The following is a 15908-nucleotide window of genomic DNA, read 5'->3' on the forward strand; positions in this document are numbered from 1 at the left end:
ACTGCACTTGTTATCTATCATTTATTTGAGGCGGGTACCCAGATCAGAAACTAAACTTAATTTAAAATACTCATTCATGGATTGCTCAAGTAACGTCGGCCCCTGTGAATTATTCGGCATTTTATTACTGTCAATGCATATTAATGTTTAACCTCTACGAAACAAATTCAAAGCAAGTAACCTGAATATCTGTGATCTAAATTTATTTCGTGTTATTTCACTTGTATGCCGTTTTGTGTTTAGAAAGTTAAACACGGTCCAGTTCATTTTAAAAGATAAATGCAAATATATATAAGCTTACACCGATACTATAAATATACTATAGTTTAATGCTGAGTATAACAGAGCTGCTTTTTAAAATGAGTAGGACAGTCGTCTTTCATTATCACCCTCATCAAAAAGTTAAGCATTCCTAACTTGCCTGAAACGCACCGTCGACACTATTCCCGCCTCCGACATGAGATTGACATGCACAGCAGCCAATTACAACGGAATAAACGCGTTCCGTCGTAAACCCAGGCCAATCGGCAGTGGCAAAGGGCGTGGCCACCGCCACCACAGGTTCCCAAGTGCCTGGAGTTTATAACGCCGAAAGCACGGCCGAGCTGGGAGAATGCGGCGTGTTGGCGTGGAGGTGCGCGCGTCTCGCTTCAACTCCCAGGGCATATTCCTTTAACTTGTCCTCCTCCTCCTCCCTGTCCGGATTATTGTCAAGCGCGACGAAGTGGGAAACACGCAGTGACGCCTGGCTCCAGATGGCTAGAAACCCGGGTCTGAGTAGGGGCAGGGCTGCCCGCACGCCCCCGTCGCTCGTTTGCGGACTGCTCTTGCTCTCCGTGACCGTGACAGGTAGCGCGAGCGCACAGCGCGTCGGCGGTACCGGCCTGTCATATGCGCTCCGATCTGAACTTTCTGAGGATACCATACTGGTTGCCAACAACGGGATACGCGTGCCTTTCGGGAGATCCGCTTTCATTGACCCTATCAACGATTTAGTTACTCAAGTCCAGCCGGGAGACAAATGCAGCATAACTGTCCTGGATAACGACCCGCTGTCACAAAGACCCGGACACTTGTCTCCGAAAAAGTTTTCGTGCGAATTTGGTCCCAATGACGTGAAGTACACGCACTTCGGCTCCAGGAGCCCTTCGAAAGACAGAGTCCGGTTACAGCTCAGGTATGACACTCAGACCGATACCATTATTATACCATTCATGATGGAAGTAGAGGTTGTTTTCTCCCAGCTGGAAGTGTTAACCAGAAACATGCCGCTCACTGTAGAAAAACTGTTCGGTGTCAGTAACCCCATTGACCGAAAAATTTTGGAGTTTACTTTTGATAGAAACTCTCAGCAGTGCAAAGTGTCGTCTTTATCCAGTACCAGTGTATTACCCAGTTATGGGAAACTTGTTGATGGGGGCAAACTGGGGAAAATGATGGACTGTGATGAATTACTTAAGTCAGATGTACGCTATCGGCACACGTCACAGCAAAAATCCCCTAACAGAGATTATATTCCAATGATGGTGGAATTACAAGACAAGGAGGGAAATCTTATCAAACAGGAGTTTTTCCAAATCCTGGTGCGCGTACGTGAGGGAGAGGAAAACACTCCACCAAAGCCCAGCTTTGTGGCAATGATGATGATGGAGGTGGACCAGTTTGTAATGACAGCAATAACATTGGACATGTTGGCTGCAGAAGACACAGAATCTGATCCGGACAGCCTGATTTTCAACATCACCTCTCCGTTGTCCTTGGAGGAGGGCTGCATCGTCAGTACAGATGATCGGAATTTACCAATCACATCTTTCTATCAAGGGGACGTTAATGATCTAAAAATAGCATACAAGCCACCCTCTATAGATTCGGAGACCGAGAGAATATTCCAGATTGAATTTGAGGTGGTGGACTCAGAGGGAGCCGTTTCTGACCCATTTGCCTTCATGATTGTAGTTAAGCCCATGAACACTCTAGCTCCAGTGGTGACCAGGAACACTGGGCAGCTTTTGTATGAAGGCCAGTCTAGGCCATTGTTCAGTGCTGGCAACCTGGAAATCAGTGATGAGGACAACCTCGACGAAGTCAGAATCAATGTCATTGATGGGTTGCGGCACGGACAGCTGACTGTTTTGGGCTCCAGTGCGATGTTCTTCACACCAGCCGACCTCGACAACGGGGTTGTCGTTTACCAACACGATGGCAGTGATACGTACAGCGACAACATCATTTTCAGAATGACAGACGGCAAACACGAGGTGGAGTTTCTCTTTCCGATCACAGTCGTGCCAACTGACGATGAACCTCCAATTGTCAACGCTAACACAGGCCTGGTGCTGTTCAAGAACCAGATGATACCTATATCAGCACTGATGCTAAGTGGCACAGACATCGACTCCGAGGATTCAACTATAAAGTTCACCATTAAACCGCCCTTCTCTGCCGTCGGAGAAGTGTTACTGCGCCAGGCCGAGGCTCCGGAAGACCCGTCGTCGTGGAAGTTTAACGCAGCTGACGAAGTTTATGAAAAAGTGGTGACAGAATGGCTGCAGCGAGACCTTACCGATGGAAAGGTGTTTTACAGACACGTGGGGCCCCACAACACTGACATCGTGATGGATCAGTTCAAGTTCCATGTTCAGGATGACAACGACCCGCCCAACCAGTCTGAGGAGAGCGCATTTGTCATCAAGGTCCTTCCCATCGACGACGTCCCTCCTGAATTGTACCCTGGCACAGTTCTGCAAATGACGGTGCATGAGTACCAGCTGACTCATTTTACCAAAAAGGTTCTGCGTTACACCGACCTCGACTCAGAGGACCGGGATCTGAAATACACGATCATCCAGCCACCCACAGACACGGATGAGAATAACCGAGTTGTTCTAGGATCTATTGTTCTGATGGAGAATCCTGACACTGAAGTGACTGAATTCACGCAGGCACAAATTAATCATCACAAAATTGCCTACAAACCCCCCGACCTTGAGCTGGGGATCACTCCCCACATCTTGCAGTTCCATTATACTGTTGAAGACACTGCTGGTAACACTGTTTACGGGACATTCACTATATTTTTGCAGCCCGTTGACAACAAGCCCCCTCAGATTACCAACACTGGCTTCACTGTCTTTGAGCGGGGCATGCACATCCTCACACATGCTGAACTGGACACTAAAGACGCCGACACAGATGGCAGTCAGATAACATTTACGCTTATCCAACCTCCACTACACGGTGAGGTCAAATATATATTGATGGACTTGACCAAAGGTGACTCCTTTAAACTGGAGGACATTTCTAATGGAAGGATCTCCTATGTCCACAATGGGGATGAATTCACAAGGGATTTGTTCCAACTGGATGTCAGTGATGGCATCCACATTGTCACGATCACGGTCAAGGTGGCAGTGAAGCCTGTCGATGATGAGACGCCAATAATTAGCCTGCCCGCGGGCACCATCGGCTCCCACATGGACGTTCTGGAGGACGGTGCCACAGAGATTACAACTAATGTCATCCAAGGGAAAGATGAAGACACAGATGATCTCAGGCTGACATTTATTGTGGAAGATGCCCCTATTTTTGGGCAGATTTTTGTCAGTGGGGTTCCTTCTACGCAGTTTACCCAGGCTGACATAATCAATGGACATGTAGTGTACGCTCACACGAGTGGGGAGATTGGCCTGACCACAAAGAATGACTACTTCAACCTAACACTAACTGACATGTCAGATGAATGGACGGTAGGGGGCAATAGGGTGAATGGGGTCCGTGTTGAAGTCACCATCCTACCAGTGGACAACCGTTCCCCTGAGGTCACCGTGGGCCCTTTATTCAGTGTGGTGGAAGGAGAAAAGAATGTCATAGAAGGACATCAGATAAGTGCCGAAGATGTTGACACGCTCATCGGTGACGTTCTCTGCACAGTCATTGTCCAGCCCATCTCTGGATACTTGGAGAACATCTCACCTGCTCCTGGCTCAGAGAAGTCAAGAACTGGTACAGCCATCAGTGCTTTTACTATTAAGGACATCAGACAAGGCCACATTTATTATGTGCAGAGCATTCATAGGGGTATGGAGCCAGCTGAGGACAGATTCACATTCAGCTGTTCAGATGGCATTAACTTGTCAGAGCGCCATTTTTTCCCCATCGCCATCATTCCTGCCAACGATGAAATGCCTAAAATTTACACTAGAGAGTTTGTTGTGATGGAAGGTATGAATATTGTTATTGACACCCCCATCCTTAATGGCGCTGATGGTGATATTCCGCGCGATAAATTAACATTCGTCATCACCAGACCACCCAAGCACGGCTACATTCTCAACCAGTTAACCACCAGCTCAGTCCCAGTCACTAACTTTACCCTTGACCAAATCGCAGAGGGTTCAACTATTGTTTATGAACATGATGATTCGGAGACTACTGAGGACAGCTTTGATATCAGCCTCACAGATGGTAAGTTCACTGTAGAGAAAACGGTCATTGTCATGATAATCCCAGTGGATGATGAAACACCCAGGATGTCTGTCAACGATGGCCTGGAAGTAGAGATTGGGGAAACTAAAATAATCAACCAGAAAGTGTTGAAGGCCACAGATCTCGACTCTGATGACAGCAGTCTGACATACATCATTCGTCTTGGACCGGGACAGGGGTTCCTGCAAAGGAAAACTCCTTCTGGGTTACTGGAGAACATTACAGTTGGCATGAACTTCACACAGAGACAAGTGGACCTGGATCTCATGGTGTACATTCACAATGGACAGGAGGGCATCCGTGACCTCATCAAGTTTGACGTCACAGATGGCTTCAACAGTCTCATAGACAGATACTTTTACATAACCATTGGCAGTATTGACATGGTGTTTCCTGATGTGGTGAGTAAAGGCGTGTCTCTCAAAGAAGGTGGTAGGGTGACCCTCACCACAGACCTCCTGAGCACCAGTGACCTGAACAGTCCAGATGAAAACCTGGTTTTTACTATCACCCGGGCACCTGTCCGTGGACATCTGGAGTGCACAGACACGCCTGGCATGCCCATCGTGTCCTTCACACAGCTCCAGCTCGCAGGGAGCAAGATCTACTACATCCATACGTCAGACGATGAGGTCAAGATGGACAGCTTCGAGTTTGAGGTCACGGACGGCTACAATCCTGTGTTCCGCACGTTCCGCGTGTCCATCGTGGATGTAGACAACAAGAAACCTGTCCTCACAGTGCACAGCCTGACGGTAATGGAGGGCGAGAGCAAACTGATCACGCCCTTCGAGTTGACTGCGGAGGACCAGGACACGGCGGACCACCTGCTGAGGTTCACAGTCACGCAAGTGCCCGTACACGGCAGGCTGCTCTTCAATAACACCCACCCCGTTACCTCGTTCACCAAACATGACCTTGAGGAGAATATGATCAGCTACCGGCATGATGGCACCGAATCATCGACGGACAGCTTCTCATTCACCGTCACCGACGGGACGCACTCCGACTTCTACGTCTTCCCCGACACTGTGTTCGAGACCCGGAAGCCACAGATGATGAAGATCACCATTCTGTCCATTGACAACGGGGTGCCGCAGATCGTAGTGAATAAGGGCGCTTCCACGCTGAAGGTCCTGTCAATAGGACAGCTGGGGTTTATGATCACCAATAAAATCCTGAAAGCTGAAGACAAAGACAGTGTCCGACACTCCCTGATTTTCCACGTTACTGCTGGTCCTGAGCATGGCCACCTTCTGAACCTGGCAAAGGGCAACGCCTCCCTCACCACATTCACCCAAGGTAACATAAAACCCTCCATAAGTTGTTTTGACCCACAGATCACTTAGTATAAAATCATTACTTCGTTCCTTATTAGGAATACTCTTCTATACTCTTCTGTGTTTAATACACAGCCTCATAATTAGTATTATATTCTTTGGGGAGTTGCTCCACTTTATTCCTTGGAGCAAATTATTCTCTTATTTATTTGCTTGGTGAGTGAAAGAGGTTTCAATTAATTTTTATGGTTTGGAGTTTATTCATGTTAACAGCTTTGTTTACAGCCTTGTGAAGTTTCACATTTAATTAAGGCAAACCGGGATAAGTGGGTAGGTAGTTCAGTGGGTCAGCTACTTGTAACCTGCCGAGATTTTTCCCCTTTTGATTAACCAGTTTGGCTCCTTAGCTGCTCATCCGCCTACTTTCCTGGGTGACTAAACCGTGGATTAGAGAGTTAGGCTGCAACGCTTTAATCTTTCCCAGAGAAGCAGCTGCTAAATAAGTATCAGTGCCAAGCGGAGACACCAGAAGCTGCGGTCAAGGTTCACCTGTTTTTCTCAGTTAATAAGCACCTAGTCGTAGGCCAGCTTCAGGGAAGACCCAGAAGAGTGTTTGCAAAATATGCTGAAAGGTGACCGGTTATATTTTTCTGTTCCATCTGCTGTTCACAGCTATTAAGGAGGTTACAGGTTCATACCTCTGCCCTGACTACCTCTATCCAGTTTTAGCCATCAATTATAGCCACATAGTTTTTAAGAGACAGGATGACTCTCCGCTATAACTTTCTTTGTGCTTGTTCTAATAAGTGCGTTCTGAACTCAGCTTAAAACTGTGCTGTTTAATAATTGCTCTGCCTGGATAATTCCTAGGTGATTATGCCCCGGAAAGTCACCTAGAGTGCTGAAGGTTTAGAATGCAGAGGAGAAGGTTGGAGGGACCTGGGGTGTGAGGGATGGTGGAGAAGCGGAGGGCAGAAAGGTTTATGGAAACAAAGTCTGAGGTACAGGAAGGGAATGAGTTTTAATTGCCACTGCTCTGGTTGTGTGTCCTATACACGGTCTGTCCGATTCAACACCCTGAGGTGTTTGGGAAGTGTGAGTGAAGTTGACCGTAAATGCTGGTCCAGGGCTCCTGGAAATGAAGTAAGATTAAAGGAAAATGGTCTAGCTGGGGAAGGGGGGTGGGGTGGGGGGTGTCCGACACACATCAGCTGTGCTTTGACTGACAGTCTGGCTGAGAGTCAGCAGCTTGTTTTGGGGAGCAGAAAGAGGAGAGAGATTCTTGGCACACTGTGCTTTTCCACTGCGGCTGCCGACCAGCGGGGGAGACTGTTGACTCGTTATATTTACAGAATGCATTTGTTGCCTCGCTGCCTCCCGTCTCTAGCTGGGCGCCCGCTAGAGATTTCAGGGTGGAGGGGGTGGTACCTGGGTCAACAGAGAGAGTGGGAAGGTGGGGGAAATTTTACATTTGCAATAATGTTTCTGACTGTCCATATAAAGAGGTAGCTGGGGGGGGATTCGGACATTTCTGTGCTGGTTGAATTACCAAAATGTGGAAGAATGTGACATTTTTTTCTGTCAGTCCCTGAGCTGAGGGAGGTTGTCAAACCACAGGGTCCTGCTTATCAACATGGCGTCTCCTGCCGTGAGCTTTTAACTGGCATGGTTTTCCCACTCTGCTGGTATATTTATCACGTCCCACTGCTTCATACATCAGCTCAGCTCACCATCAGTCCGTGTGCTAGGCGATTCTGCAAAAAAGCACCCAGATGTCTTTAATCAGACAAAAAAGAAACACGTAAACACCTGAGGTAAACGTGACAGACGTGTCACTGTGATCTGGGGTGTTACTGCCCTCGTTTGGCTAAATATATCTATGAAAGGGAGTAAGGAAGCATGTGAAGGCACAGAACATGTGAAGGCACAGAACATGTGAAGACAGAGACCATGTGAATGCAGAGAATGTGTGAAGGCAGTGAGCATGTGGAGGCACAGAGAGTGTGAAGGCAGAGAACATGTGGAGACAAAGTGTGCCACAGTTTTCAGTAACTCGATTATTGATAATTTACAAATCAGCAAGGTTACAATTCCGCTCCTGTGTGAAGTCTCATCGGTGTCGATGTTTTTCCATCTCTCAGCTGACTTGGACGACCTGAAGATCTGCTACATTCTGAGTGACCACAAGAATGCCACCTCTGACATATTCCATTTCTCTGTCTCGGACAGCGGTAAGTCAGCTCCTGCTACAACCTTGTCCTTTGAGTTGTGGGCGTCCTCCCCTCCGTCCATTCCCTTAACCGAATGCTGGACCCATTTCCCCCCACTGGGGGGCAGGTGTCTTTGATGTATGCTGAGGTTATCATAGTCAACCAGTACAGAACAATAGCTCTGAGATCCCCATCAGCGCTAATGTAAGACGTTGTTTGACGAGAGCCCGCATGTATACGAGGAGAGATATGACTGAAAATGATTTGCTTTGTCTGGCGCTTCCTCCCGACGACGTTCTGTATTTATAGCAAGTGCAAGAGGCACAATAGATAGACCTAGAATAGATGACTGACACTGATAATCAAAGCAGCTTTAGCAAAACAAATTCCATGGGAATCCAGATGGGTTCTAAGCAGAGAGAGGAGAGCGTCTATCTTGGAAAGATCTTCACCGACGCTTGCTTGTTCCAGCCTGATACTTTCAAGACCACGTTACCTAGAGAATGGTTTTCCCCAGTACATAATGCTCACTTTGTTAAGTTTCAAAGGCAAATCAATACGTTTTCCCGCAGCTACTTTTGGGAGCATTTATTTCTCTGTGCCTAATCGTTTCTCTCGGCAGGTGACAGTGAGGCTGACAGTAATTTGCGCCCAGAGTTTGATTCGTTTGCATGTTTTTTGCTGCCATTACTAAACTTCCCTTTTTCAAGCTTCTATGCATGCATGCATGTCTGTGTTAGTAAACAATAATTCTGGTACCACTTTACCTGAGGGAGTACTCTTACGTAATGCATTAAATAACCTGAAACTAAGTGCTAGTTACATACTGATCTCCTGTTCGATCATCTTTAATGAGTCATACAGGTTCATATGCTTCATGCAGTTACTATGTTTGTTCCTGATTTGTACTTGAGTAATAACTGAGTTACTAAGTTGAATTAAGGTGTTAGCAAAAAATCTTGCAGCCAATAAATTGAAGTTCCTCCATGCATTTTTTTGCTCGGCAGAGCCAGGTAATTGTTCAACTGTCTTTCTTTAAGTTCTGTAAGTCAGAAAATTGGCTGAGTCTGAGAGAGGTTGGAGGACCTTCTCACTACAAAGAGATGTTTGATATTTAAGACCAGAGGCAAAAAAGCAAATAATTAGAGCCTCTGGCCCAGTCTAGTGGATTCCCCTCTAGGCTAGACTTGTAATTAAGTGGAATTTTAGAAGCTTCTTTTTAATGGACAGAAAAGAACAAAACTGGTAAAACAGCTGTCGTCGGCTTCACTCTAGTTAGTTTGTCCCCCAGTTGTTTCCTCTGTGTAATCTTTTGGGCGGCCATCATATCAGAGACGATGAATTGCATTATGGGAAACTGGCTGGCAGGCAGTGATTGATGTTTATATAGATTCATTCGGTTCCTGGTGCAGGAGCGAAATCTCGGTGGGCGACTGTGAAAAACTATCAGCGGTGTCATGAAGTGGATTGGGAGGGGGGTTCGGATTGAGGACGCTACTGAGGACAACGAGGCCTGGGGGGTATAAAAGACAGCTGTTTTGTTTTACGGTTAGCTGCTATGACTATCAGACATCAGAGCGCCGTGGGTCTATGACTCTCCTCTGCAGCGTCCTGCTAATTCTTCCTGCTGTCATTTTTTCCCCACTTTTTATTTTTTACATAGTTTTTATGCTTGTGCTAACGATACTGCTGGTATTTACCCCCTCCCTCACCGCCCCCCATCATCTGACCCGCTTTACTCGTTTTTCATGGAGGAAATCAAACACAAAAGCCCCCCCTCCCAACTCCCCTTTATCCTTCTACATCTAGAGGTACCACACAGTGCGCTCTTAAGAGTCCATCGTCACCCGCCCCCCCGCCGTGCCCCTGTGCTATTGTCCCCCATTTTAGCACCGGGGCATAAAGGTTACAAGTGACCGGTTGGCCTTTGAAGGCTGAATCGGTGGAGCTAATTATGGAGTTTGAGAAGGCCGCGACTCACCGCCGCCCCTCTGCGGCAGGAGGTACCGCTCACCCGAGCTGTACGGTGCTGCTGTTCAGGCGTCGGACGCGGTGCTGTGTGAAGGATAGGGCTGTTTGCTTTTGTAAGGTTTTAGAATGGGCCTTGTCATAGTGGGCGTGGCTGTTGTGGGTTGGGTGATAATAGTGAGATCATGGTGTGTGATCATATTGAGATTTTGGCAAACGTTTACATGCTCTTGATTTTGAAAGTCTTCAAGGCTGTGAAAGTTGGGTAGAAGATAGTGTTTATATAAAATTGTATAACTGTATTGCGGTGTAAAATGTCCCCACAGACAGCAGAGGGAGTCTGTTGTGTAAGCCACAGTGAACCTGGCACCCAGAAACTAGGGGTTTTGATGGCGGGTTGCACTGCTGCCTCACAACATCAGGATAATGCCGAGTTTGAAGTATCCCAGGGCCAGAAGGGAGGGGCTCACGTTTAATTTCTTTTGTCTTTATTGTATGACATCACTACATTACTCCATTTCTTTTTTCTCATTTTCAAACTCAAGGCTTTTTGCCATCCAGCCATCCGGTCTGGTGCAGTGTGCCGCTCAGTGGGCTAAACCTCTGGGCTTGTGACCAGAAGGTTGCTGGTTCAAATCTTATTATTGTCGTTGATGTTATTTCTATTTTCACCATGAAATAAAGATACATGCTTACATTTCTGCGTTCAGCCTTAGCAGGTAAGAATTTGCTGCTCTCTCCTGCTCTCTGTGCAAAAAGATATAACTTAACAAAAGACAAAAGACACAATAAAACAGGTACTTAAGAAACCTGTGCACATTATCGCTTAACAGAAAACACTGGTTTTAATTAATGCGATGATGACTGTGATTGATTAAAGAAGTGAAACACAAGCCCCTCCCTTGCTGACCCAGGGGCACATCGAACTCGGCAAGATCAGAATGCGTGGAGTTCTGCCCAGGGGCAGATGTAGTATTTGCCCGTTAAGAGGGGGCTCAGTGCAATTATGAAGAAATGGGGACCACCCCCCCCACAGGGTCCCAGATGATAAAAATTCGTAGACAAAAACTTGTGTGCAAAAGTACAGGACAAACTGCTAAATGGATTTCGAAAAATTATTTTTCCGGGGGGTAAGACAAAATATAGGGTTGGTGAAGCCCCTCCTCGGAAGGTTTTAGACTTGCCCCTGCTCTCTGTCTGTTCTCTCCATTCCATGTGGGTTTCCTCTGGGTCCTCCTCTGTCTTCCCACAGTTGAAAAACATCCAATCAGATGAAGAGCCCATAGTATGTGTACACCCTTTCATGCTTTCCGGAGCCTGTACTCACTGCGAGCCTGTACTCACTGCGAGCCTGTACTCACTGCGAGCCTGTACTCCATAAGCAGGTTAGAGGGCATGGCGCTCTGCAGACTGAGCTCACCCAGCCTTGACCGTCATGCGCCGAATCCCTCACCCAAAAACAGGACGGCCCAGTGCTAACTCTTGGCATCAAGCTTGCATCAGTTTCACTTCCGGACCTCCAGTGCAGAGCTCAAGTTTAATGATTCCTGGGAGCTGTTGGTTTCCAGGTCATGCGTGGGGAATCTCCGGAAATCAATAAATGAAACCAGCAGAGAAAGTCAGCACTTCTGAGCTTGACAACAGAAGTCCCAATTATCAGCTCAGGCTAGAGACTAATTTTGCTCAAAGCTGGTCTCTGACAGCTCAGTAAAAACCCGCTGAATAAGGGTATACCGTTCCTAACAAACACTACATATTTGGATCTCAATAAAGCAGGATGAAAACGTTGCATCATAAATGAGCTGAGATTTACATATCGGACGCTGTGTGTAATTTTCGGATTTCGCTGCATGACGCTTTTAGCTCTAATAATCATAACGACTCTGTTCCCACCTTCCGGCAGAGCTGTTTCTCTTGGGGGAGGGGGGCATTGTTTGCTGCCGTCAGTATCACACTCCTCACATTTAGAGCATCTAGGAATGGCGGATCTCCACCGGTGCCAGGGCAGTGTGGGATTGCTGTCAACCTCCCCAGGGAACAAAATGGAGGGGGTCAAAGGTCTGATCCACTGGGGTGGTGGGTCGACACGTGTGAGGGTTTGATTGACGGGCACGTCTAACTTGAAATCGGTGAATTAAGTGATAGTACTGTAGCTTAACAAGTTCAGTATTGTAATAACAATGCAAAGGTCATGAGTTCAAATCCCCGGGTGAGTTCAAATCCCCGGCAATGGGGGAAAAAAATGTAGCCTTTCCCTTTATTGTAAGTGTTTCTGGATAGACGTGGCAGGTAAATGAGAGAAATGTGAAAATCCAGTGAAGAAAAGGGGTAGGTGACCTTTTTCCTCAGGAACTTCATCCGACTCTCCCCCCATAACTAAACTGGTGTCTTCTCTCCTTGGCCACTCTGTCTTCACACCTGTGTCAGTTGCTGATTGCAATACCCCCCCCCCCCTCCATTGGCCGCCGGCCTGTATTTACCTTCCTGCCATCACTCTGTCGTTCTCTCTTGTCCTCCCTTCCTTTTCAAAGTTGGTCTCTCCCTCCATAATAGAGGCTGAAGGGTTTTTCTGCTCTCTGTTTTCCCTGTGATGAATCCTGGCATGTGTCTCGGGAAACTGACTGATGGGTGATAACACTCCTTAGGAGGTGGGGGCTAGTGGGCGGACTGGGTAGGGGGGGGTCCAGGTTTTTTTTTTTTTTACATGTTCTTTGTGTCTTTGTTGTGTGCCAGTGTTCCTGTGTTCTGTGATTTATTTTCTTTTGTTCATGTAGTGCAACAGGCAGAAAGTCTCGTATTTTGTTTGGTTGCTTATGGTTAAGGTTAGGGCTGGGTGGGGGTTAAGGTTGTCATTGGTGGGATTAGGTGGTTTGGTGGATGTTTCAGGGTTTAGGAAAATGTGGAAATAGACCACGTGAGCCATTTTTTTTAAGTGGGACAGTTGTTGAATATGCTAAACGGTCTACGTTTTTAAAATCAGCTTTCACGTGTTTGGTTGGCGATTGTTCACACGTTCTTCACACATTCACTTTGTCTTTGTGCATGAATTTGCGTGTCTGTGCGTCTGTATGTGCGGATGTGTTTGTGTTTATTCAGAGGCCAGTGATGAGGTTTGTGTGACTCCCCAGATATAGTGACCACTAGTGATCATGCATTTCTCGTGAGCCCGTACCCCTCGCGCCAGCCCTAGTGATCCAATCCATATTTCAAGGTGTGTGTGGGCGGGGTGTGTGTAAGAGAGGCCATAATTCCCACAGAGCGGCCAACTTTATCATTAGCCAATGATATGTTTTGAAGCGGTGAGTGACAGGGGAGGGGCACTCCGGGGGCCAATCAGCTTTTCGTATATATTCCTGTTGTAGTCCGTATTTCTTTAACTGGAGACATGGCGGTAATTCCGGACTCAATGTCCAGCCAACAGCTCTGGGTTGTTGTCTTTTCGGGAGGCAATGGCTCTCATTCACCTGCAAGGGCCGACCGCCATCATTTATCCCCCCCCCCCCATGACGCACATCACTCTCTGCTGCACTCGTTAACGTGGCACATGGCAGCTGTCCCCACAAACAGGCATTGCTGCTCAAAACCCACGTTGCGAACCAGGCAAACTTCACCACCGACGCCCCCTAGCTCACATCGTCCAAGGCAAAGTGGAATTGGCTTGCGAATTCAGCGCCCCCACAGAAGATGGCGCCGTAGCTACCTCTGGGTTAAGTGGCGTTGAGAGCAGGTTGTGCAGGGGGTTACAGGGAAATTCAGACACACACATAGGCATGTACACTCAGCCTTATGCACAAACACAGAGGTAAGGAATACACACATACACTCAGCCTCATGCACAAACACAGAGGTAAGGAATACACACATACACTCAGCCTCATGTACAAACACAGAGGTAAGGAATACACACATACACTCAGCCTCATGCACAAACACAGAGGTAAGGAATACACACATACACTCAGCCTCATGTACAAACACAGAGGTAAGGAATACACACATACACTCAGCCTCATGTACAAACACAGAGGTAAGGAATACACACATACACTCAGCCTCATGTACAAACACAGAGGTAAGGAATACACACATACACTCAGCCTCATGTACAAACACAGAGGTAAGGAATACACACATACACTCAGCCTCATGTACAAACACAGAGGTAAGGAATACACACATACACTCAGCCTCATGTACAAACACAGAGGTAAGGAATACACACATACACTCAGCCTCATGCACAAACACAGAGGTAAGGAATACACACATACACTTCAGCCGAATCTGAGCTGTTCTTCACTTATTGATTTTTTTTTGCCATCAAGCTGTAGGGATGCTTTTCTTTTGAGTTATTTACTTTTGAGTTCTTTTCTCCGGGGGCTGATGCTTTACTTTAAAATCCGTTTCCAACACGCGATAAATAAATAAACCCTGAGCCATGGATTTGTTGCTGTGCACATTTACTGGAAAGTCGGCGTTCACCTTAAACGGACTACAGGGGAGCTGGCGGACAAACTCACCTCTACCTGCCAAATAAATAAAAATCCAAATTGTGTATTGTGTGTGTGTGTGTGTGTGTGTGTGTGTGGTTTATGTTTGTATTACATTGTGGGGACCAAATGTACACCACAATGTCATAAAAACCATTTTCAGGTCCCTACAAAGATCTGAGAATGTAATCCGAAAACTAAAAATTCCAAAAGTCTTTTATTTCTTGTAAGTCTTGTATTTTGTTTGTTTGCTTATTGTTAAGGTCAGGGCTGGGGGGGGGGGTTAAGGTCGTCATAGTTGTGATTAGGGTTGTGCCCATAGAAATGAATGGATGGTCCCCACAAAGATATGAGTAAAAACTGGCAAAAATAATGAATGGATGAATGGATGGATGGATGGATGGATGGATGGATAAAAAACTTTTTGCATCATGAGCTGGGAAAACTCCAGAACTCTTAAAAGGCCGTGGGGGGTGCAGGGTTGAAAATATTGTCCCAGTGATCCGAGGACAGATTCGTGGGCATGATGACACCCCAACTGATGATCGTGTAAATTAGCTGTTTTACAGACGCTCTCATCCATCCATCCGTTTTCCAAACCGCTTATCCTACTGGGTCGCGGGGGGTCCGGAGCTTATCCTGGAAGCAATGGGCACGAGGCAGGGAACAACCCAGGAAGGGGGGCCAGCCCATCGCAGGGCACACTCACACACCATTCACTCACACATGCACACCTACGAGCAATTCAGCAACTCCAGTTAGACTCAGCATGTTTTTGGACTGTGGGGGGAACCCGGAGTACCCGGAGGAAACCCCACGACAACATGGGGAGAACATGCAAACTCCACACACATGTGACCCAGGCGGAGACTCGAACCCAGGTCCCTGAGGTGTGAGGCAACAGTGCTAACCACTGCACCAGAATGCTGCCCCAGACTCTCATTTCCAGCTGTTATACCTGTTTTACGCCAAATGCATTCAGACACCTGAAGACCCATTGTGTGGCCCCCTGTCTGTCATACAGGCCTTTATCGGGTGGTTTTATTGGCTGCTTTCTGCTCCTTGTTACCATCTCGCATGCCTGCCTTTCACGTGCTGGACTCCTCACGCCGGTCGGCCTTAACTATTGCTGGATGTGGCACCTCACTATAAAAACAAGACGGTCCCCTTTCCCTGCCCATCAGCCTCACATTCGTCAGCCACGTCTCAGTGACACAAACAGCTTCTGCAGAGCCGGCAATGGGCTGTGACTTATTTCCTGTCCCGCCTGATGTCGATATTATGAATCTTCTGCTCGGAACGTATCCGAATTTAATCCTCCATAAATGATTAATCCTCACCTAAATAGCCTGATTTGGATCTCCTGTGTATTCTGAGATAGCAGGTAAGGCCGTCGCCGAAAGATGATGAAGTGGCCCACGGAAGATTATTAAATTGCTGACCGCATAGTTTTTTTTCCATGGACTACCCCCCTC

General features: G+C 47.1%; 1 protein-coding gene across 1 annotated transcript in view; it reads left to right on the forward strand.

The window, feature by feature from the left end:
• Positions 1 to 367: 367 nt before the first annotated feature.
• The window catches only part of LOC125713247 (FRAS1-related extracellular matrix protein 2-like), a 59872-nt gene continuing 44331 nt past the window's right edge, over positions 368 to 15908 (forward strand). The window contains exons 1-2 of the mRNA XM_048984229.1: positions 368 to 5787; positions 7907 to 7996. Coding sequence (XP_048840186.1) covers positions 756 to 5787; positions 7907 to 7996 — 5122 coding nt within the window. The 5' untranslated portion in view covers positions 368 to 755. The remainder of the gene's footprint in view (positions 5788 to 7906; positions 7997 to 15908) is intronic.

Source organism: Brienomyrus brachyistius, chromosome 18, assembly GCF_023856365.1.
Source record: "Brienomyrus brachyistius isolate T26 chromosome 18, BBRACH_0.4, whole genome shotgun sequence".
Taxonomy (NCBI): Eukaryota; Metazoa; Chordata; class Actinopteri; order Osteoglossiformes; family Mormyridae; genus Brienomyrus; species Brienomyrus brachyistius.